The sequence below is a fragment of the Vitis vinifera genome, chromosome 15 (genome assembly GCF_030704535.1).
Source record: "Vitis vinifera cultivar Pinot Noir 40024 chromosome 15, ASM3070453v1".
Taxonomy (NCBI): domain Eukaryota; kingdom Viridiplantae; phylum Streptophyta; class Magnoliopsida; order Vitales; family Vitaceae; genus Vitis; species Vitis vinifera.
This window is the reverse complement of record NC_081819.1, coordinates 21,517,172-21,541,098: the sequence shown is the minus strand read 5'-3', so window position 1 is coordinate 21,541,098 and position 23,927 is coordinate 21,517,172. Positions and strand designations below refer to the sequence as shown.

General features: G+C 32.6%; 3 protein-coding genes across 7 annotated transcripts; all 3 read left to right on the top strand.

The window, feature by feature from the left end:
• Positions 1-936: 936 nt before the first annotated feature.
• Positions 937-6,668, top strand: LOC100251627 (jasmonoyl--L-amino acid synthetase JAR4). Of its 5 annotated transcripts, none has more exons than XM_010663586.3 (6): positions 1,014-1,038; positions 1,819-1,928; positions 2,155-2,459; positions 2,613-2,714; positions 3,210-4,024; positions 5,944-6,668. In XM_010663586.3, the coding sequence occupies exons 3-6, from the start codon at positions 2,167-2,169 to the stop codon at positions 6,483-6,485; spliced, it is 1,752 nt and encodes a 583-aa protein (XP_010661888.1). In that variant the 5' UTR covers positions 1,014-1,038; positions 1,819-1,928; positions 2,155-2,166; the 3' UTR covers positions 6,486-6,668. The 5 variants fall into 5 exon arrangements, with proteins under 5 accessions (XP_002280738.1, XP_010661888.1, XP_010661887.1 ...); XM_010663585.3 differs by lacking the exon at positions 1,014-1,038 and adding an exon at positions 1,045-1,221; XM_010663587.3 differs by lacking the exon at positions 1,014-1,038 and adding an exon at positions 1,045-1,306.
• A 3,387-nt stretch (positions 6,669-10,055) lies between these two features.
• Positions 10,056-10,751, top strand: LOC104881928 (uncharacterized). The gene has a single exon (XM_010663591.3). It carries the CDS (start codon positions 10,101-10,103, stop codon positions 10,599-10,601), a length of 501 nt encoding a protein of 166 aa, XP_010661893.1. The 5' UTR covers positions 10,056-10,100; the 3' UTR covers positions 10,602-10,751.
• Positions 10,752-18,042: 7,291 nt separating this feature from the next.
• On the top strand, positions 18,043-23,148 carry LOC100246542 (protein ENHANCED DISEASE RESISTANCE 4). Its single transcript, XM_002276682.4, has 5 exons — positions 18,043-18,416; positions 19,212-21,513; positions 21,861-21,921; positions 22,010-22,233; positions 22,729-23,148. Exons 1-5 carry the CDS (start codon positions 18,302-18,304, stop codon positions 22,781-22,783), a joined length of 2,757 nt encoding a protein of 918 aa, XP_002276718.3. The 5' UTR covers positions 18,043-18,301; the 3' UTR covers positions 22,784-23,148.
• The last annotated feature ends 779 nt before the right edge of the window (positions 23,149-23,927 follow it).

The window sequence follows — 23,927 nt, the reverse complement described above, 5'->3', positions numbered from 1 at the left end:
TGTTAGAAACTTTCTCTCACATCTGATATATGATATCACAATCACTATCTCGTGCAAATATAACATTCTCATTTTGTCTTGTGAGATTACAAGATTAAATAGATAAACACATCTCATCAGCTAAATAAACCCCTACACTGGGTTCAAAGATTGGTTATGATATAATTTGTAACAATCTGCACCTAATTATGTAGATATTATCTATTTTAAAACTCAAATAAGCTCTTATGACTTTAAAATGCGTTTATATAATTAAAAAGATGTGTTTTCATGGTTAAGTAATTGAGATATCCCACATCGAATAAAAAAGTAAGTTCATAATGGCATATAAGTATAAACTCTTCTTTAACTTATAAATATATTTTAAAGTCGTAAGAGTCTCTTTATATCTCAAATACAAATACATATGAAAACATTTTAAAATAATATTATTAACCCTCATGAATATTATAATTTACCTCTTTAAATAAAATTATAATATAAAAAATCTCAACTTCAATCTCCTTACAAATCATTTTAAATCTAAAAAATGTTATATAATATTTGAAAAACACGATGTTTCCAAAATTTAAGAAAAGCCTTATAATAATTTTTAAAGATGTTTTTTTTAAAAATTATTTCTTTATGTATAACAAATTATTAAAAATATTTTTTATTTATATCAAAATGCTAACTCATTTTTCATAAAAATACGAATTTATCAGTCAACAATGATTTAATAATAAAAAAATAATAATAACCGTCCATGTTGAGTGGTGGTGGACACTTCATGGACACTTCAGAATACTCCAAATTAAAATAAGATTTAAATCCACATCAAAGATGCATCAGTTGGGACGTAATTCAGATTCCAAATCAGGGGTAAAAATGGAAATTCGGAAAACGTCACGTCATCATATTAACTTCGGTGTTTTCGAGAAAAGTGAGGGGCGGAAGTGGAATTAAAAAAATATGGACGGCAGATTGGTGGCGCCTATATAAATGTAACCGTAAGGAATCTTAGCCCTTCAAGCCAGCGAGCCAGACAAAGAAAATAAGGTAAAAAAAAAAATTAGAGAGAGAAAATGATTTTCTCTATGGAAACTCTCTCACTTTCTCTCTAGAAAAAGGCTCTGTGTTCTTGGGTTTCGGGTGTTTGGCAGGGAGACGGAGATGTTGGACTTTCTCTTTCTGGAGTTTTCTTAGGCTGGTCTTTTGGAAATTTGAGTTGAGTATAAAAAGGTAGGGGGTTGCACGAGCTTTGGTTTTGTGTAAATCTCTACCTCCTTTTTTACTCTCTTTTCTTTATAGAGAGTAGTCGTTGAAGGTATTGGCTTTGATTCTTCGTTCTTGCTGGTTTTCTCTCGCTTTGATTGAATTGGAGCTGGGTTTGTCTGCTTTTTTGCAGTTGGGTTTTGGGTCTGTCGGGTTTGTTGGACTTCTGTTTTTGAATTGGTGTGTGTTTTTTCTGCTTGTTTGTTTGTTTGTTGGGAAAACAATGGGAAAGAATAGGAGCATGTTGTTGGGGATGGGTGTTTTTGGTTTCGGAGGAACGGGAGGTCTCAGCTTAAGTGAGTCAAATGGGAGATTCAGACCTTTTTTTCTTTCCTGTGTGTTTTTTTTTTTGTTTTTTTTATTTTTTATTTACATTTTCTCAACTGTGACTTTCTTTTAAATTCGGCCATGAGCTTGAATTTGGGATTGCATTCAATGGATTAAATGATTTTTTTTCCTCCTTTTGGGCGAAGGTTCATCAACTGGAGTTTGAATTTCTTCAAAAAAATTTAACCTCTTTCTTCTGATAATCGTTTTCTGTGTAAAACTTTGATTGCTGAACAGGTTTACCACTGGTAAGGAAAGATAAAGCTTTCAAAAATACAACTCTCTTTCCTAAACTTGGTTCGGTTTCCGTGAAAACAGATAGAAAAAGGAGAGAAAATACTGAGAAAGTAAGTCTTTTTCAAAGCATTTTTTTATGGACCCATTCATTTTTTCCTTTTTAAAAGAGTTTTATTTCCATTTTTCCAATGTCCCAGTAGAAAACTAGAGTCTCCGAACACCCATATCCAAGAATTGACTCTACTATTCTACAGCTCTGCAAATTCAAACACCCATTTCTTGAATTAGAGGCTGTTTGATAGTTGCTGATAGTTTAATTTTCAATTCTAATTGTAGAAGCCTGTGAAGATGTTGGAGAAAATGGAGGAATTTAAAGCCGAGAAAGTGATCGAAGAATTCGAAGAGCTGACAAAGGATGCTGGAAGAGTCCAAAGAGAGACCCTGAAGAAGATTCTAGAGGATAATGCCAGTGCAGAGTACCTGCAAAAGCAAGGTCTGAATGGTCGAACCGACCCCGAAAGCTACCAGGCTTGTGTTCCACTGGTTACTCACGCGGATTTGGTACCGTACATTAAGAGAATTGCGGATGGTGATACTTCCCCCGTTCTCACCGGAAAACCCATAAAAACAATGTCATTGAGGTATGCATAATACATAATGTCTCCATTTTATGTTCTGAATTTCTTGTTCAATTGTGTGAAATGCATATTGAATTTAATCTTTGTGATTCTTGAGTTTTGAGGAATTGCTAGCTCATGTAGGTATGTGTATTCTTCTTGTCATTCTTTGTGCAGTTCCGGGACGACGCAGGGGAAGCAAAAGTATGTACCCTTCAATGATGAATTGCTGGAAACCACCCTGCAGATTTATCGAACCTCTTTCGCCTTTAGAAACAGGTAAAATGGATCGTTGAATTGGGAGATTGCTTCTGGTTATATTGTTTTTGTTTCAATGCCTTTTAGCCAGTTGCTGTCTATGGATACTTACCTTGTGTTTTATCTTTTTTTGTGAAGGAATTAACTGAATCATTTGTCATTTTAAGTAAATTATTCTGTAATCTGCTAAGATATGATGATTCTACTTTTCTTACTCCTAGATCTAGATGTTCCATTATGGACATTATGTGAACATACAAAGAGAGAGGAAGAGTTGTGCAGGTGGCTAAAACTTTCTCTTTGTTCATATGATAGTACATTTTCTTTAGGCATTGAACTTGAATGGAAAATGCACTACGCATTTTTCTGTGCTTCGGACAAGTCATGCACGAATATTCATGTTACATTTATTGAGCTTTTCAAAACTCTAATTTTAAGCTTTCTGTCTCTCTTTATTTTCTCGATTATGTTTTGATTAGTCTTCTGCTAATGTGAACAATGATTTTTGTTCTCCAGAGAATTCCCTGTTAGGAATGGAATGGCCTTACAATTTATCTATGGAAGCAAGCAGTTCAAAACAGAAGGGGGTTTGTTCGCCGGAACTGCAACTACAAATGTGTTTAGTAGCTCACAGTTCAAGACTACGATGAAGGCAATTGAGTCCCCATGTTGCAGTCCTGATGAAGTGATATTTGGTCCCGACTTCCGTCAGTCCTTGTACTGCCATCTCCTTTGTGGACTAATCCACCATAATGAAATCCAACTGGTGAGCTCGACATTCGCCCACAGCATTGTCTATGCATTCAGAACCTTTGAACAAGTCTGGGAACAGCTCTGTGCAGATATACAAGATGGGGTTCTCACCAAGGATGTCACCGTCCCCTCTATTCGTGCAGTTATGTCAAAACTGCTCAAGCCAAACCCTGAATTGGCTGAATGGATATATAAAAAATGCTCAGGGTTAAGTAACTGGTATGGAGTAATACCAGCCCTTTTTCCCAATGTTAAGTATGTATATGGGATCATGACTGGCTCAATGGAGCCTTATTTGAAAAAATTGAGGCACTATGCAGGGGACGTGCCCCTTCTGAGTGCTGATTATGGATCTTCAGAAGGATGGATCGGAGCAAATATCAATCCAAAACTGCCCCCCGAGTTGGCCACTTATGCTGTGCTTCCTAATATTGGGTATTTTGAGTTTATCCCTCTGAGGGGGAGTGCTGAGGAGGACAGGCAAGACAAGATCCAATCTTCTTTTGAGTCCAAGCCAGTGGGCTTAACTGAAGTCAAGATCGGCGAAGAGTATGAGATTATTGTCACAAATTTCGCAGGTACTAAATTATTTGGTTTGTTGAGAAAAAAGAAAAAGAATAAGCATCAATTCCTGCATCTGCATCATTTGAATAATTGGCCTATAATATTTGTGGCAATTTCCATGAAATTCTCCTGTTTGCTGTTAAAATCATCGATGAGTCAAGCCATTGGTTTATTTGACCCTTCATCCATCTAATGGGTATATGGGATCCTGAAGTTCCTTAAATGCTCACCATGTGGTTGTATGGTTCAGAGAGAACAGCTTCTATCCTGATGAATTATACATCCTCTCCATACTGTCTCGTTTCTTTCTATCATTAGACACTTTCTCTGTAGTTTCACGAATAGGATTCTTAATTCACTTGTTGACAGAACTAACCTAGCTGGCTAACACCAAGCATCTTTGAATATCTCGCTTATAGAATTACCATATGAACTATTAAAGACAGTTGATTGATTGACATTTTCGTATGAGATCCAGTAAGCATATAGTCTCGTGGAAAGGTAGTTGCTATTTCTAAATGTCCCATGTATATGCAACTTAGAAAACTTCCCTCCATTTCTTATGTTTACCTATGTGTAGCCTCTAATATTTACGGTAGGACACCTCCATGAAATCTATTTCTTTATAGATTCAGATAAAGCCTTCTTAAAGAAGAATTCTGTTTCCTTGTTCCATGTGCATGCCACTGTTCTTTGAGATAAGATTGTTTTTTCTCTCTATTTTCTTCTATTGTTTTTAATGTTTAACGTTTGCTTCTATAAACTGATATGACTATTGGTTTTCTTCACTCTATACTAGTTTATTTTGTCTTTCTTTTATGTGGAGGGAGGCTTTTTAGCCCAGTAACTGGGAAATGTTTTTACAATATCCTCCTTACAAGGTCTGTGTGCATTGGGGCAGGGGCTTGTGTTATAAGGTATTTTGTTTATGTAACTCAACAACTTTGGAATAGCGCATGCTGCAAAACACAAAACAAACTGCATATGGCTCTATGTTCACATTTACAATTCCATGTTCTTAAGCTTCAGAGCACTGAGGAAGTCCATATTTTGGTGTACCTATAAAGAATATTTTTCTTTTTTTGACAAGTCAATAGTTTTGACAATGCTGAAAAGTATTCTAAAAACAGAGTGCAAGGTTCAAGATGCTATTGTATTTCTAGAACATTTGAAAAGGGTATTTTGGTCATTTTATCATACTCGTGTCCGCATGTGCTTGCTTATATATTAATTTTGATTCGATCCATAGCATCGATATCATACATCCAGAAACATGGAACAAAGTCCAACTAAAATGTGTGCTCTAGTGGCATTGTACACTTAATCTATTGATGTGGTATGCCGCAGAAGTTTGAATTAGACCATATAAAACAAAACCATCTTTGGTTATGCCTCTAGTGACTATTTAAACTACAATTGTTTATTAAAAAGTTTGACTGATAGTTTTATATTTTTCAATATCGGTGACTGGATCCTGGATCTGCAAGTAACCATAGCTTTCAAAGCTAATCTTTGATGCTGTCTTCTCTCTTTCTGTATGTGTGTCTGTAGCATAACCTGCTTTCATGATATGCTTACATGCCTAATGCATATATAAAATATTTAAGGGAAACAGATGTTATGTATACATATTGCCCATGTCGGTATCGATTTCACTTGGTGTCTAAAATATGGTTCTGTTGTCTAGGGTTTGGTAGACCGATGGTTGCACCTAATCCTGAGTTAAAAAAATCCTTATTCATCATTTGACCGTTACACACAAATCAAAGAATCTTTTTGGGCCTGCATATACCATGTGCATGAAACCTACTTCCCATGTGTAAACCCAAAAAATCCATATCTGCTTATAATTTCTAATTGTTGGAATGATTCCAAAATGAAGATTTAGAACATGGTTTTACTCAAAACCTTCATTTTTTGCATCGACTTGCAGGGCTGTACCGGTATAGGTTAGGTGATGTGGTGAAGATCGCTGGCTTCCACAACATGACCCCAGAACTCCAATTCGTGTGCAGGCGGAATCTTCTGCTGACGATCAACATCGACAAGAACACAGAGAAGGATCTCCAGCTAGCTGTTGAAGCAGCAGCCGAAGTGCTGGCCCCAGAGAAGGTAGAAGTGATTGATTTCACCAGCCAAGTGGATAAATCGACTGATCCTGGGCACTATGTAATCTTCTGGGAAATCAGCGGCGAAGTGAGCGTTGAGGTCTCAAGCGAATGCTGCAACTGTCTGGACCGATCTTTTGTTGATGCAGGGTACATCAGTTCTCGCAAGGTCAATAGCATTGGGCCACTCGAGCTCAAGCTCGTTCGGAGAGGAACATTCCAGAAGATTCTAGATCATTATTTAGGAATAGGAGGAGTCTTGAGCCAGTACAAAACACCAAGATGTGTAAATCCTAATAACAACATGGTGTTGCAAATTCTGTACTCCAATGTTGTGAAGAGCCATTTCAGTACTGCCTTTGGGTGAATGAACTGCAAATTGTAAGTTAGTGACTCCCCATTAAATTATTAAATTATAGGTACATCTAGCTACATCTATTTCCTGTTTCTAGCTCTGATGGCTGTTTGGAAGTGATTCTCTTGAAAAAGTCTTCAGTCCATGGAACCTTTGTGATATCACTTCTATTAATAAATATATACTTTTATCAAATATTAGTTGGTGTTTGAATATTGATTATGTGTGTGTTCTTAACTTCTTATTCTTAAAGCATTTTTGAAGTATTTTTATTATGTGATTTTTTTAACACTAGAATGATAATTTTTTTTAAATATTAGAGTGATTAAAAATGCTTTTTAGAATCATTCATACACTAGAATCTTAAAGTAGAAAAGTGATTTTAAAGTAGTTGTGTTATTATACTAACAGTGAGAAAATTGATTCTTGAAACATTACAAAATTAGTTGTTTTTACTTTTTCTACTACTAAAAACAGAAATTGAAAGCTGTCTCTAGTATCTTAACCATGAAAATATCTTAATAGGGTTTGAATATAGGGGTGGGGTTGGGCTTTGTTATGTGTCATCTCACCAAAGAAAAGTAGAAGCATGCAACCAACAACCCACTAGCCCACAGCCAAAGTGCCCATTGTTTTCTTCCCCCTTTTTTTTTTCCTGTTGTAATGGACATGTTAGAGGGATAAAAGGAAGGCCAAAAAAAAAAAAAAAAAGGGTCCACTTCATGAAGGGGACAAGAAATAAGAGCCCAAGACAAATTGGATTGTGACTTTGATTCCACTCAACTTGTGTTGATATGCAATATCCCAATATGCAACAATTTGATTTGATCTTCTTTTCAAGTGGCCAATTAGTGGTTTGCTTCAACAAAGTACGGACTTTGTGCCCATTCATGGGGATGGAATTTTACCTTGGAAAATTATGTATGTTGCAAAATCTTCTTTTTCTTTTCTTTTTTTCCTTCTTTTCATACTTGTCTTTTTTTTTAATTTACCCCTAAAATATGGGGGAAAAGTGAGGTAATGAGTTATTTTAAAAAAAAATAAAATAAAATAAAATGGGTCTGTGGTTGGCCACAATGACAATATGAATGAACCAACATCTATCCTATGTATTCATTCAAAGTTGAGAGATGGTATTTGTCACAATCATGAAATTTATCTGAATTTTTTTATAAGGTGCCATCATCTATGTTAGCATATTCAACATTTTGACAAGTTGTCATCATCTATGTCAATATGGTCAAGGTGCTAACATGATTCCACTTGGATCCAATACTTTTCCTTTAACCTAGTTTTTTAAAAAATAATAATAATACTAAATTAGGTTCAATTTAAATCCTATATATATATATATTCTCTCTACACACTAATGTTTAATTTTATTTTATTTTATTTAAGTAAAGAGAGACATTAATTTTTTTTAAGCAAATCTAAAATAAGAAATTAATAATAATTGACTGATAAAAAAATTTAAAATAATAATAAGTTGAAAAAGTTGCATAATTAATAGGATAAGAGGTGGCACACCATTTTCAAGAGTAGATAGATGTTGTGTTAGGTCAAAGGTCAACCACTAACTAAAATTTCAATTTTATTTTAATTTATTTTAATGGGTTTCCAAAGAAATACATGGGTTTCATAAAAATTAGGCTACAACTTGGATGAATTGGTTGGGTTAATGGCTAACCCAACCTGAATTAAGAAATAATCAATCCAAGTTCAACCTGAATTAAGAAATAATTAATCCAAGTTCAACTTAACTCAACCTTTAACCCAATGTACTCAACCTTATTTTCTAAATTCGAGTTAATTAGGTTAAACCTGAATTGATTAGATTATACTCAAGTTGTTTGGGTTCATTGGATTACAAGATTCAAAATTCATCCATAATAGTTTTTAAAAACATTTTTTTTCTATATATTTTATACTAAAATTTAAATAATAAGTAATACAAAATTTCAATATAACAATAAAAAAGTAAAAATAAACTTATATATCTTTAAAAATAAAAAATAAAAAATTATATGATATAATTATAGTTTTTTTAATCTAAAAAGAAAATGAATATTATCAATATATAATAATAGACATTATAAATATTATAAAAATATTAAATCTGATTTGGATAAAACTCAAGTTGTACGGACCTCAGTCTCGAAGCCCAATCCAAATTGAAATTGGGTTGAGAAAACTTAACTCAAGCTCAACTAAAGTAATAAAAATGTTTATCCAAATCCGTCTAAATATCGGGTTGGATTCAGGTTAGATCTATCCAACCTATCCAAATTGCACCCAAATAAAAATGATTCAATATTGTTATTTAATTTTTTTTTATCTTCTTAAAAATAGAAATTTTTTCCCAAAAAAAAAATATCTAAAGTTTGTTTACTCCTATAGAAAAAAATAGAGAATTTAAAATAAAAATAGAAATTTTGAAAAAATATGTATTTATTTAAGATTTGTTTACATCTACACAGATTTTTAAATTATGTTTTTAACTTTTTATAGCAAAAATACAAAATGAAAATTTCAACTAATAGAAAATTCTTATTTATAAAAAATTAATAAACCCTTCTTAATAAAGTTAGGCTAGAAATTATTCAAGTATGACTGCATATTTCCTTATATTTAATTTTTCTATTATTGTAAGCCAATATTAAATTAGCCCATCTGTCATTTTCTTCACCAAACCTGAAGGACTGGTCTGGGGCAACATAGTATTGTCACATGGCGCACCCTCTGTTAAAAGACAATATTAGCCCTACCAATTAATTATTTGCCCAATAGTAAAAATAGCGACTATTATTTTGTAAAATAGAATTAGACACAATCCCTTAAGCTTTATTATTATTATTATTATTATTTTCAATCTAATGGTTCATTTTAAGATTTTTTTTTTAAACAAATCCTTTTGAGCAATGCAAGAAATTTAAATTTAAGTAATTGAATACAGTCTAATTTATTTGTATTAAAAAAGAATTTAATCTTATTTGGAAAAGGATTTGAGGTTGGACTATATTTTCTTATATTTTTATTTTTAAAATAAAGAAGAAATATTATTTTTATAATAGAATAACAAAAATTTAGTACCATTTGTAAAAAAACATTTTTTTTAAATTATGATTTTTTTATTGACACATGACTCAAGCTCAGACATTTTAAAACATTTTTTTTTTATTGTTAATTGTCTAAATGCTCGTATTTAAATTTAAGTAGTATATTTTTTAAAATTTTAAAAATTATAAAAATAAAATAAAATAAAATAACTAAAACTCACATATAAATAAAGATATAAACAACACCAAATAGGATAGATCAGGGAAGATTTTCTCATTCTATCTTACTTATAAATTTATTTTACATATCTTTTTTGTTTCCCATCTTAGATAGAATAGGAATAGAAAATCCTCATTAATTTTTAAAAAATTTTAATTCTTAAATATAAAATCATGTAATATATATATATATTAGGTTCTTTTAAAAAAAAAACCCTTGACATATATAATAAAGGGCATTTTAGGGATTTCAAAGTTGGATGGTGGGTGGCATAATTAATCAAAGAGCAAAAATGGCAGTGGCATATCGAATTCAGGGGGCAAGCCTCAATAGTAAAAGCCCAGAGAATCAATGTGGTTGGTCGCAGAAAATGTCCCTCTCTCACTCTCCGTTACAAACCACCCCAAACCCCATCTGAGAATTCACTCAGAAACACAAAGCAAAATTATGAAGAAAACTGCAAAAATTCATGAAGAAAAAGAAGAAGAAGAAAAAGGCAGAGGCGTATGGGACTGCGGCAGCCCTCTATATGATTCATATGAACTGGTTACTGTCAGCAGTATCATCGAAAGAAATCTCATGAAACTGCCTTCTTTCGGAAGATCAAAGAGGGTGGCCGCAGCCGCCGCCTACGCCACCACCCAGGCCTCTCAGCCCCTGCCGATTGTGATCTCTGCATCCAACCGATGCCGGTGGACCGGAAAATCAAACAAGCTTTCAATCTCTTCTTCCATGGCAGGGTTGGTGGGGAAGAAGAAAAAGAAGGAAACGACCAAGACGTGTGAGAATAAGTTCTATGGCTTTTGTAGCAAGATTGGTTTGTTGAAGAAATTAAGGAGCCAATCCCAATGAACAAATGATCTAATTCAGTGTTTTTGGATCTTCATCTTTTCTTTGTTTTTGTGGGTGTTTTATTTTTTTATTTTTTTTCCCTCAATTTGGTAATGCATCAACCTTATTTTTTCATAACGTAATGATGGATATTTAGCAGTTTTTGGATGATATTTGCACCCTATCACAACCATTTTTTATTATTTTTATGGAATTATTTTGGAGAATAATTTTTTGATCTCTAAAACAAAAAATCAAAATGACAATAGAAAGTTATTTTAAGAACAAAAAATAAGGTATTTTTAAATACACCTTTAGTTATTTTCTATTGTTTTTATTTGTTTTCTAATAATCGTTTTAAAAAATAATTATACAAATAAGTAAAATAATTAAAAACAAAACACTTTGACATAAAAATTATTTTTAAAACATATTTAAAAATACTAAGAATGTGTTTGACAATAACTCTAATAAATATTTTTAGTTGTTTAATATTTGAAAGATAAACAAATTATAGTGTTAGAAAAATTAAAAGTCCTTTCTATAATCACTATCAAAAGGGTTTTAAAAAAATTAAAAATATTTTAAGTTTTTAAACAAATTTCTATTTTACAAAATATCAAAGAATGATTTTTAAAAACTATTTTTCAAAAGTTTTTAAAAACTACTCTTAAAAATTATTTTTCAAAGCTATTTTTGAAAACAATTACTAAACAAGTCTTATTAGTCTTTTGGTCCCAAAAAGAATTAAGGAAAAGAAATTATAAGAAAAAGAAAAAGAAAAGAAAAAGAAATTAAACCATTAGAACATACATTTTCCTCGAACTTTTCTCACTCTTATTTTTAAAGATATTTCTTCCTCTTTTATTAATTTAGCATGTTTTTTCTCACCATTTTCCATAACATTTATGTATAAAAAAATTATTCTTCTTAATAAAATTTTTCCCTTCCTTATTACTTTTTAAGAATAAAAAAAAAAGCTTAAATAATTTGGGATATGAATGTAGTTTTAACTTTCAAGTTTATGTGAATTTCCATTGCCAAAAGTCTGTTTGTAAAATTATATTCATGAGTGATGAGTCCATAACCATCCAAAAAGAAAGCAATTATGTGTAGTTATGCTTAAGGAAAATTGAATGATTTAGTTGTACTAAGAATACATAGCAAGTTCAATTAATATAATTTTTGTTGCCTTCCCATAATTGTGAAGCCATCCATGAATTTCGGTTTATTAAATTATTAAAGTATTAAGATTATTTAATAAATTTAATTTATTTATTTTAATTATTATGATGTCTAGGATTTAGATAAAAACAATTATTTTGATTTATTATTTTTAAGTCATTTTAACTTAAAGTTGTAATATACTTAATAACAATCTTTATACACAATAATTTAAATAAATTTTTTTTTAAGGTGTTATTTGTTTTTCAAAACTTTTACGGAAAGTAATTTGTTTTTAAATTTCAAATTGTTAATTATTTCTTAAAATTTTAAAATTATTTAAAGACTGTTTCTTCTAGGTCCAAGAAGTTTTAAGAGTTGCCTACTTAGTTAAGAGAAACTCATACTTATATAGTATCAGAAACTTTTTCTCCTATTCGATGTGTGATATCACAAACACCCTAGAGTACGAGACTAAATAAATAAATCCCCTTCATAGGACTAAACAAATCCCCACACGGGTCAAACAAACCCCCACACCAGGGTCGGGGATAGAATTTGATATAATGAGTAACAATTCACATCCAATCATATAAATATTATCTACTTTTGACCCCAAAAGGGTTCTCACAACTTTAAAAGACATCTATAAAGTTAAAAGGATCATATACATATATAGCAGTAGAAAATTTCTTCTTGTTCAATGTAGGACATCAATGTTAAAATTAACTTGCTAGTTTTTCTTTACTTCTTAATATTTATTAGAAATATAAATAACTTAATATTTAATACTATTAAACATCATTTAGTTTTAATTTCTATTTATAATTGAGTTTAAAACAACCAAACACCACCTTATTATCTTTAATAATGTTGAATTGATATTTAAGTAGACATGGTGTAAAATGAATTTCCTGACCTTTTTGCTTCCAACATATGGTTTCCTTTTTTGTTTGTTTTCCTTTGTAGTTTGTGAAATGGGCCGTGGTTTTGGGCTGTGTGGAGTCCGCATAGATTGGGTCATGTATTGGGCTTGCATTAGGATTGGATAAAACCTAGTTGATCCATGTCTACACAAGTTCCTTCAAAGCAGAAGCAATGACCGCCACGCGCTGCTCCACTCACCAATCGCGAAGGAGCTTTGCTACTGGGACCCATATCTTCCGATCTGGGCTTGGGCTGGGCTTGTATAGGCCTTATGGAGCAGATCAGGCTCAGGCTAGTTTCCATGCCTTCGATATGGGCCTTGCCTTGGGAATGACCTTTTACAAGCCCGAATATGGTGAAGCCCAAAAAAGCATTGCGAGCCGCCATGTTATTGCAGACTTGCATCCATCTTCTTGTTTGCCTAAAATATCCAAAATACACCAATCATAAATGTATGTAAAATATTCAAATAATATAAAATAAAATTTTATCATATGAAATTTAATTCTCAACTCTTTTTGTACCAAACTTTAATTTCAAACATTAATCAAAGCCATTGAACAAGCGTTAAAATAAAAAAATAAAAAAAGAAGAAAACCCAAATAATAAAAATAAGTTCATTATTGAGATACAAATAAATATAACATATTTTGTCTATATATCTCATACTTTGAATTAGATATCATTTTTAGGATATGTTTGATAGTGGTATTAGAAAAATGTTTCCAATTTTTTTAATATTTGAAAAATAAGTGTCTATTTGACAGTATTTTTTAAAAATGTTTCTAGTATTAAAAATACTTAAAAGCGTTTTTAAGGTAAAAAAAAATGGACGTTTGATAATATTATAAAAAACACTTTTGAAAAACCCTTAAAAGTGTTTTTTAAAGAAGCACTTGAGAGGTGTTTCTTTAAAAAAAACACTTTAAATTTTTTTATATATTCCTAAAATACATTTTCCTACTATCTTTTCGTTTCTCTTTCATTTTCCACTTCCTTCTCACTCTCCTCTTCCTCTTCTACTTTCCTTTCATGAAAATATTTTTTGTAATAAATGTTCTTTTTATTAATTTATTATTATTAAAAGCGATTTTGTACTTATGCGTTGTGTTGTAAAAAACACAATTAAAATCACTTTTTCAACTTCTTATAAAAGCATTTTTCACAAAAAGTGCGGTAAAATAAAACATTTGTAGTAAAAACACTTCCATTAAAAACAATGTCAAACAAACTCTAAATATTAAAAAAAATTATAAATACTTTTTCAAATTACTATCAAATGAACTCTTATTATAATATCAAAATCCGTTTTTTTTTTCATTAGTTTTAATAATATATATAAATTGTTATCTAATGGTTTAACCCCTATACCTATAAGATACCCATTTGAAATTATTATTTGGTCACACCTACTTTCTCTAATATCAAGTTATTTGGGTGTAAGATATAGAGTTGGCTTTGATTTAAATGTCACTCTACAAATTGCAAGTAGAGTAGTTAGCCAAAAAAAATTTAATTAATTTCTCAATTTTTTATTTTATCTATATAATAAAAAAGAATAAGTTGTACAAGTCCAATATCAAACTTCAACTTTTATACTAAGTCAATTCTAATTATTTAATGGCTACCACACTAATTTTCAAAAGTATATATTATTATAATTTTTAATATCTTGTATTGCACTCATAGCTTATATGGAGACGCATGAATTGAAGTCAACGCACGTTTTTCCTTAGTGATGAAATAATTTGATGCTTTCATTTTAAGCATACATAAAATTAATTATCAAATGTTAGATTATAAATGAAATACTAATATTTGTATATATTAGTAGTCATTTTAGATGATTTTATTTGTAGAAATAAATTCTCATATTTTAAATTGTATTTAATTTATAGCCTAAACTTTTTTTAAAAATAATTTAAATTTAAAATTATGACTAAATGTGAAATATAAACATATTCAAATATATTATATAAAAGCTTATACCAATTGTTAAGGAACGTGATATGGATCTTGAACTCAAATCCTATAAACTCGATTTGGTGAGAGACCGTGAGTTCAAACCACTTTTTCTGTAATTTTATATGTCTTTACGGTAAAGAAGAGTTATAACTTAACACTAATAAAAGAAACCATTAAATATTTAGGCATAATTTAATAGTGATATTATTTAAATCAAAGTGAGGACATAAATTAAAAGATAAAAGTGAATTTTTGTAGTTCATCCAAATATTAAGTATTAAATAAACAAAAGAAAAATATTAATTTTTTGCTTTCAAAATTTTTCCTTAATCTTTCTCTTATGACTTTTAAGATTCAAAACCAAAACAACCACTATACAATGGTTTGCATTTGACCTATTAAATGTCCTAATTTGAAACTACTATTTGGTCACACCTAGAAAGTTGACTTTTATCTAATCGTCACCCTAATCTAGTCTTCCATTTGAAGGCACAAAATATTAAAATAAAAAAAATTGGCCTTCTTAATTTCTAATATTGCCCTTTAATTATAACAACCACCACAAATTATAAAAACACAATATTAAACTTTATTTTGTATATACCGAGTAAACACATTCAACAATCTAAACACATTGTACACTTTCTTTCCTTTTTCTCGAGTCAATTCAAGTAGCCACCTTACAATTTTTGAAAGTAATACAGGTCTTTGTAATGTTTTATATCACATCAATCCCATATCTATCGAAGTATTAATTAAAATTAACGCGTTATTTTAAGATGAATCACACGTTTTTCTTTTTAATTTATTTAGAATTTCCCATGACACTTGGAAAATTTTTTAGTAATGCTCAAGTAAGTCAAGGGTCCCATAAAATTAATGAATGAAAAATATGATTTTTTCAAACAAATTGTCATAATCTCTACCACAAAAAACTCTTTTGTGGAATTGGTCAAAAAATGAGTAAGACACAAGATGGTATTTATTTTTATTTTTTATTTTTTATTTATGTGAATCCTAATTTTGGTTTAAATGGATAGAAAATCATCATTAAGGTTTGATTTAATAACTTAAATAAATTCTAACTAACACTTTAATTTCTTGAAGAACCAACCAACTTGATTTAATACCAATTCCTAAGGTGGTTGAGAGCCAGCCTAGACTTATTGGAAAAAAAAAATCTTAAAAATGAAAAAGAAAAGGCTTGGTTTATCCTACTTTCAAGTTTCAACAGATCCTATGGCCTTAACCGAGCTGTCATGAAAAATCTGACCTCCTACCAGTGACTCTAGCACGTTTCAAGGAGTATATCGTGAATAGCGGCATATCATAGGGAATAATATGTCATTTCACCACTAGACGCACACAATGACCATGAATAGGGACCACGAGACCAACTTGTAGGTGTGGGGTAGAGAATCAAAGACCGATTCCGCGTCAGACTTTTCGTATTGACTTCGTGCAGGGTTCTCTTCTTTCCACCACCCCCAATCCCATGCTTCGGATCTCCCTCCACCAATGAAAGGCTCCAATTTTTACTGCTTCCACCACAATTGGTTCTGAAGTTAGCAAATTGGGAGCGCACGTAGCGTTTGCCCAAGAGAAAAGTCTGCCGACAACCGCCGAGAGCAAAAATTGATACTGCCAAGGCTACGATTCTTCCAAGCCGGCGGTGAACAAATTGTACCTAGTAAAAAAAATAGACTAATCGAAGGAACAGCTTCACTTACAAAATTAAATAATTTCAAACATCATATTTTAATCATTTTTTCCAAAATGCCCTAATTTAAAATGAGTTAAAATTTAATAAAATCTCACAATTGCAAAGCTAATACAGGAAAATAAAAATTAAATTTAGCACTAATAAATATCTTAATGTATAATCTTATTTTAAAATTTTTTAATTTGAAAATATTAAATTTTATTAAAAATAAACACAACTTATAACTAAATAAATATTATACATATTATAATTTATTTTTATGAAATATAATATTATATATATATATATAAAAGTAAAAAAAAAAATCAATTAAAATAAATTTTTATTTAATATTATACATAATCCGGACTGAGTAGGGTAGGACAAAGTCATACCCAAACCCACTTGGAGCCCATCCTGGATTTTAAATGAATTTTCAAACTTATCTAAAATATGTTTATTTATCTCAAACCTCGTTTTCATTTTGGTTTTCATATTATGTTATAGATTTTGGTTTGTGCCTTATGACTTTTTCTTTAATTGTTGGTTGAATGCTTTCGTTCTTGAGAAGTGTCATTTCTTTCACTTTTGAGTTGTTGACTCCTTTTATTAACTATGATATCTTTTTTCTTTCACTCCTTCATGTCTTGGGACAAAGTCAAAGGGATGTTTTATCCCTTAATCGGTGTTCTTCAATAACAAACGCGGTTTGATCCAGGACTTCCTTTTTATTATTTATTTCATGACGAAGGAACGATGTCCGCATCAATCAAAGTTAATGGTGGAACGCTCCCTAAGTAAAAAGGAGAGACTCAGTAAAATAAGATATTTAGCTTTCGTCGATGAGATATGAGTTTGAGGATTAGGTCTCCTAATTCATGAAATTCGTCTTCTCTTTATTAGTTTCTTTGCATCAGTGTCTTCATATGCCTAATAGAAGAGGTTACTCATAGAACAAGAAAATATCGAAAGTAACTTGGTGCACCAAACTAAAAAAGAAATGAAAGAAAAAGTTCAAAATCGAAGGGTTCAATCGTTATGGGCAAATACCCAAAAAAACCCATCTTATTGTCATTCGTGAAAATTATACATTAAATTAAAATACTAGTTAATATCAAAACTTAGGCTTAATTAATTAAAACTTTTGTGTAGTACACCTCTTTTAATCAACCCTAGAATTGAATTAATTAGATTAGTTTTAAATAAATTGAAACCTATTAAAATCCATATAATTATTGAATTAATCCCCCTTGAAATTTTTTTCTTTTTAGACGAAGTAATTTAGAAAAATGATAAATTTTTAAAAATTTTAGATTCAACTCAATTAGACATAAATATTTTTGTTTTTTAAAAGTACATTAATGTGAGAGCTTAAAAAAAATTAACAAAAAATATTTATGAGAAAAAGAAATTACATTCCATATTTTAAAATATGAGGGTTAGATTTGTAAAATAGGGATTATCATTAACCCTTCAATAAAATATTCCTTTCTTTCTTATCAATCAATTACTCCTAATTTTTCTGTCTCACAATGCTTTCAAATCCATTATTAAACATTTTTATGAAGCAAGCAACGATGTATCATTTTGAGTAATAATTAAATCTTTTTTCCCAAGCTTCCTCCAAACGACGTCGCTTCATTTGAGTGGTGTGCTTTATTGCCAACGTGGCAACATTAAAAAAAAGGATCCGGGTACTCGCGGCCTCCGCCACTACTCGTACACACCTCTCTCTTTCTCAATCCGAAAGAATTGAGGGAGAAAAGACAGAGGAGAAGCTCGGATTTGTCTGCCCTCTAGCTCTCGAGAATCTCAGTGATTCCCAAAATTCTATATTTTTTTTTTCATTTTCAGAAAGAGAAAAAAAAAAAAAAATCCCATTTTGCTTTTATTGGGAAGCGATTTTCGAAGCTTCAGAGCTCAAAAATTTATTTTTATTTTTATTTTTGTACGATTTTCTGCAATGATTGAATCGGCTAAAGTTCGTTTGGTTCGTTGCCCAAAGTGCAAGCATATTCTTCCAGAGCGTCCTGATGTGCCTGTTTATCTCTGTGGCAGTTGCGGTGCTGTTCTTCAAGGCACGATTTCTTCAATTTTCTTTTACGCTTTCTGTTTTTCTTTGGTTCTATGTTTAGTGGCTGAGAAAAAGTGATGGGAAATGAGAAGATATAGAAATTTCGGATTATTTGGGCGCTGTTGTGCTTCTGCAAGGATTTGAGTGGGTGGGGTTTTACAGCTTCTTATTATTTTATTATTGTTTTTTTTGTTCTTTTTCCTTCTGTTTGGTTTCTGAGACAAAGTAATGGGAAATGAAAAGAAATAGAGATCTCGGATTATTTGGGTGCTGTTTGCCCAAGCAGTTATTGGGGTGGGTCGAAATTTACAGCTTCTTCAATTCTATTGCTGATTTTTCTCTTTAACCTCTGTTTGGTTGCCGAGAAAATAATGGGAAAGAGCAATAGTCAAATTATTGGATCATTTACTTGCCATTTCCTGATGCAATTATTTTGCTCGGTTGAGACAAGAGGGTTCGATTTCTTTAATTTCATATGTTTTCTCTTCAAACAAACAGAGTTTTAGAGGTGTTTTGCGCAATTTCTGTTGCTCTCTGTTTTTCCTTTACCGTTATTTGGTTGCTGAGAGAATTTACTGGAGAAGAAAAGGAATGAAAAATCTCGAATTCTTTTTGTGCCATTTGCTAATTCAACTATGTGGTATTGTTTTTCATTCTTTTGAAATCAGAACAATGTAAACCGTGAGGTCCTAGATTCTAGTTTCTTTTGCTTTCGGCCATTTTATGGAGAAACAAACGGAGTGTTGAGAGGTTTTTTCAATAATTTGGGGGTTTGACTGTTTTTTCTTTTAATTTACAGGGAAAAAGAATAGAAAATCTGGCGTGGACACTTCATCAGAGACGTCCAATGAAGAAAGGGTTGAAAGAGTTTCCCTAAATTCTGGGAATTTATTGGAAAATGAAACAGAGAATTTCAATAACTTGAGTGACATTTCTGATGCAGATGTCAAGTCAAATGATAGTTCTTCAAATTTTGGTAAAAGGGGTTCAGATGCTGAGAAAAGTCCGGATCATTCTAAGGACAGAGCTGATAAATGGGTTGTCGAGACTGCTCTTGATACGAACACAAATAGAGATGAATTGGGTGGTATAAAAATGGAAAAGGAAACTGGGGAATTGAAGTCCCATGTCCAAAATGCAAGCACATCCTGGAGATCAGAGCGGAGTTCTAATTGGCGATTTGGGGAGAGAGGCGAGGTGGAGGGGTTTCGGAGAAACCCAAGAACAAATATTGGAGGAGGTATGAGATATTCGCAATCTACCTACTCAGACGAGGGACCATCAAATTATGGTTATGGAGAGCCATTGAGGGATGGTAGTAGTTCCGTAGATGGAGGTAATAGAGTTGAGTACTTTGGACATGATCCAGCCAGGCTTATAAGACAACTTGACGAGTTGAAGGATCGATTAAATCGTACTTGTGATGTGACCGACAAACCTAAAGAAAAGGTTCCTTTAGATAGGAGAATGTTTCATGAGGAGGCTTATGAGGATTCTGAGGCTTGGTTTCCAACTAGCTCTTCTGGACCAAGAAGGAGTTCAATGCCGTTTTTCATGCTAGACAAGCATGTTTCAGAACCTCCTTATTTCCAGCATTATACCAAGCCATTTCCTTATGATAATAGGCATGAGAAGGGTATGCATGGCTCCTATCCATCCATGCACGGTTCAAATCATATTCCAGGATATGAGGATGTTTTTGGACCCCAAATGCTTAGGCAAAGACGACCTCCAGATCAAGCACCAGGTCATTACAGACAACAGCCACCTTATGCATACTTTTCAGGAGGATACATGGAACCTAACTCCAATCCATATGAACCATACCCCCACGACCCCAACCTTCACCATCCTTCTTGCTCTTGTTTTCTTTGTTACACTAGACATCAACAAGTTCCGGGGTCAATCCCAACCAATGCCTTATTGAATAGAAGGTTTCCTGACATTCCAAATGATCCCATGTCATACCATCGAGAAAATCCTGTTGCATTTGGTCCACGGGTTTATAATCCTAGAACTGCCAATCCTCCTCCGATGCCTTCTCATGATTCACAGTCCCACACAAGATTGCCAAGTGACCTTAACACGCAAACAAGTGATTTTGTTCACCACCTTCCCCAGAGGGAGGTTCTCCTTAATGGCAGACACTATTGCCGTCCCTTAGCCGGAGGTGCCCCATTTATAACATGCTGTAATTGCTGTGAATTGCTACGACTGCCAAAGAAGATACTCCTTGTAAAGAAGAATCAACAGAAAATCCGGTGTGGGGCCTGCTCAGCAATAATCTTCCTTGCTGTCAACCGCCATAAAATTGTTGCTTCTATTCATGAAGAAACAGAGAAAACTTCTAAGGAGATTGATGATAGCACGAATCAGCTAGTGGATGAGCGCCCTTCAAATTCACATGGCCATGTGAACCAGTATAGCGAGAATTTCTCTTCTGATGATTATGATAATTCTGCATATGATTTTCAGTCGATGGATAGAGAAGCTGGTTCAGTTCCAACAGATCAAGGTTTGAACTCAAGGAAGCCTGAGAGGGTACAGAACCTCCATTCATCTCCCAGCACGCCTGAGAATGAGGGTAGTCAAGAAGGTTTGATTGCTCCAAGAGAGGTGGACAATCCCCTTGAGCAGCCTAAGAAAGCTGTCCTGTCTCCACCACCTCCGGGTTCATCTCTTCAAGAGCATTTTGATTATTCTTCTAATAATCTTGCATTGAACCGTTTTGGGAATGGAAACCAAAGTAGCCGCTCAGATCATGAGAAGGTGATACCATCAAAGGCCATCTCCCAACAAAGTTCAGTGAAAGATGTATCAGTGGCAACTGAGATGGAGGTTTCATTCAACGAGTTCTCGAATACTGGAGTGTCCCAAGATTCAGGGGATGCAAGCAGAGAACATGATCATCTGGGAATCAACAAAGGGGAGGAACCATTTTTAGCTGGCATTATTAAGAAGGACCTTAGGGACTCTTCTAGACCTAACCAGACAATTGAGCAAGGCAGAAATATTGTTATGGTTAATGGGCACCTTATACCAGATCGTCTAGTTAAGAAGGCTGAAAAGCTAGCTGGAACAATCCATCCGGGAGAATACTGGTAAGGATATTATATATAATGACTCTCATCAGTTGCATTAATTTTTTCCTCCCAAAAGTATTGTGTTTGCTTTATCTGGGAAAATTGGTATTATCTGACATTTAAAGCGAGTAACCTTTTATGTCCACCATCAGTATTGTAGTCTGCCAAGTATTCAGATATACCCTGGTCCCTTCTGAATTCTAGTTATGTATTCTTTTACATGGAAGCTCGGAGATTCTTCCTTAGCCGTGCTCCAGAATACTGTGCTTTGTTGCATTTTCAGTGTGCTTGTTAGCTAATTCTATAATCGGGTTCTCACACTTCAGGGGCATTAATAGTTTTCCCTCTCTGTTTGCCTTTATCAGGTATGATTTCTACGCTGGATTCTGGGGTATGATGGGTGGGCGCTGTCTTGGCATAATTCCTGTAAGATAAATTATTTCTGAAACCAACTTTAAGTTCATCTGGGTTTTACCCAAAATTATATTGATGAAAAATGTTGTCTTTCTTGTAGCCATTTATTGAAGAATTCAAATACCCCATGCCAGAGAATTGTGCTGCTGGAAATACTGGTGTTTATGTAAATGGGAGAGAACTGAACCAAAAGGATCTAGATTTGCTTGCCAGTAGAGGACTCCCAACTACCAGAGACAGGGATTACACCATTGATATTTCAGGAGGCGTTCAAGATAGAGACACTGGTGAAGTGCTAGAGAGCCTTGGCAAACTCGCTCCAACGTAAGCCCCAATTCTCTGACTGGTGTTTTCCTAAGTTTTAATTGCTTGAATTAGTAGAATGTTTCCATCAACCATCCACTGTGCTTAATGACCCACCCCTAGGAAAACTCCAGAATGCATGTAGACTCCTCTCTGTGCTAATTGCAGGTACAGTCAGAGGGGTTCTTAGTATGTAAATCGGACAAGGGTTACATGGGGATCTGAAAGAGAGTAAAATCTAAGTTCTGCTTTAGGACACATAGCAGGTGAGCTTAAATGAAATTAGAATTCGAGTGAAAATATATTGTTTCGGGTTTGAAATAATCACTAGTATCAAATAGAGACTCTCCTGAAAATGTCAAAACTCCATAAAAACAGTGTTTTCCACTGAAAATCCTTAGATATGGCTCCATTTTAGGTGATGAATTTCTTCATCTTGTTGCTGTGAAAATTGAAATAGAAATGGTTGCATCACCCCTAAACTAGTACTGAATCTTGACTCAACATTTTGAACAGGGTTGAGAAGGCAAAGCGAGGATTTGGCATGAAAATTCGAAGGTCTGCTGCATAAACAGAAAACTCATTGGAAGTACCACGCCTTTCCATTGCGCCTAACATCTGGAAGATCTTGAAGTTGTGCTATGAAGGAGACTAGTAAATACAATCTCCTTGAATTTTATTGAAAGAAAACATCTCTTTCAATAACACCTGTACAAACATTTCTTACCATACCAAAAATACAACCTATAGGAAATCACATTTAGCTTTTTTTTTTTTTTTTAGTAGTAGTTTGATTCGATTGAAGTAATCTGATTTGTGCTGTTTGGCATCTGTTTCTGTAAATTAGGAAAATTCTTCATTCCTCATATTGTCTCATTGTATACTGTGTGGGTGCTACTTTTCTTGAATATATAAAGATAGAAGGAATTTGATTAAGCGTGTGTTTGACAATGATTCTAAGAAACATTTCTGGCATTTTTAATACTTGAAAGATGAAATTTTTAAATGTTAAAAGTGCTTCCTAGAATCACTTCCAAATGAACCCTTAACTTTGTTTGCAGCTTAGAATATATCCTGAGTGCTGTGCTGTTTTGTTTTTTCATGGTTGGGGAAAATGAAGAAAAACAAAAAACAAGATTAAATTGTTTTACTTTGTTGTGTTCTTTCTGGACTTTGCTTCTCTATGTTTCCCTGCATCCACACGAGAAATTGATATTTCTTTTGACTGAGTTGGGTCGCTGAGTTGACTTGGCTGGATCAGAAGTGAAAGGCCCAAACTACTAAAGAGATTGGGATTGGGCAGTCCAATCATTGGCATATATGGTACAAAAGGACAAAGGATTTTTAATTTTTTATTATTATTGTGATATTTTTTTCTGTACTCTTTGGGAGGGTAGGCACCTATAATTTCAAGGTCCAAGAGCAAATGATTGTGGGACTCAGCGCCCCTCAGTGGTGGGCTCACTCTGTTTTGAGCCTTTTGGGCCCCTATGGGCTTGTGGGACACATATTTCCTACTGGGCCCTTTGTGGGTTTTAAGTTTTTAGCCCTCTAAGTGATTATGGTATGAAAAATATAATTAAAGATATAAAATACATTATTAAAAAAATACGAAAAATATGATTGATTAACAAATAAAATTAAATTATGAACCATGAAAAGGCTCAAATTATAATGCTAAAATTCAGTGGTTGGTATTAAAATTTAATAACTAA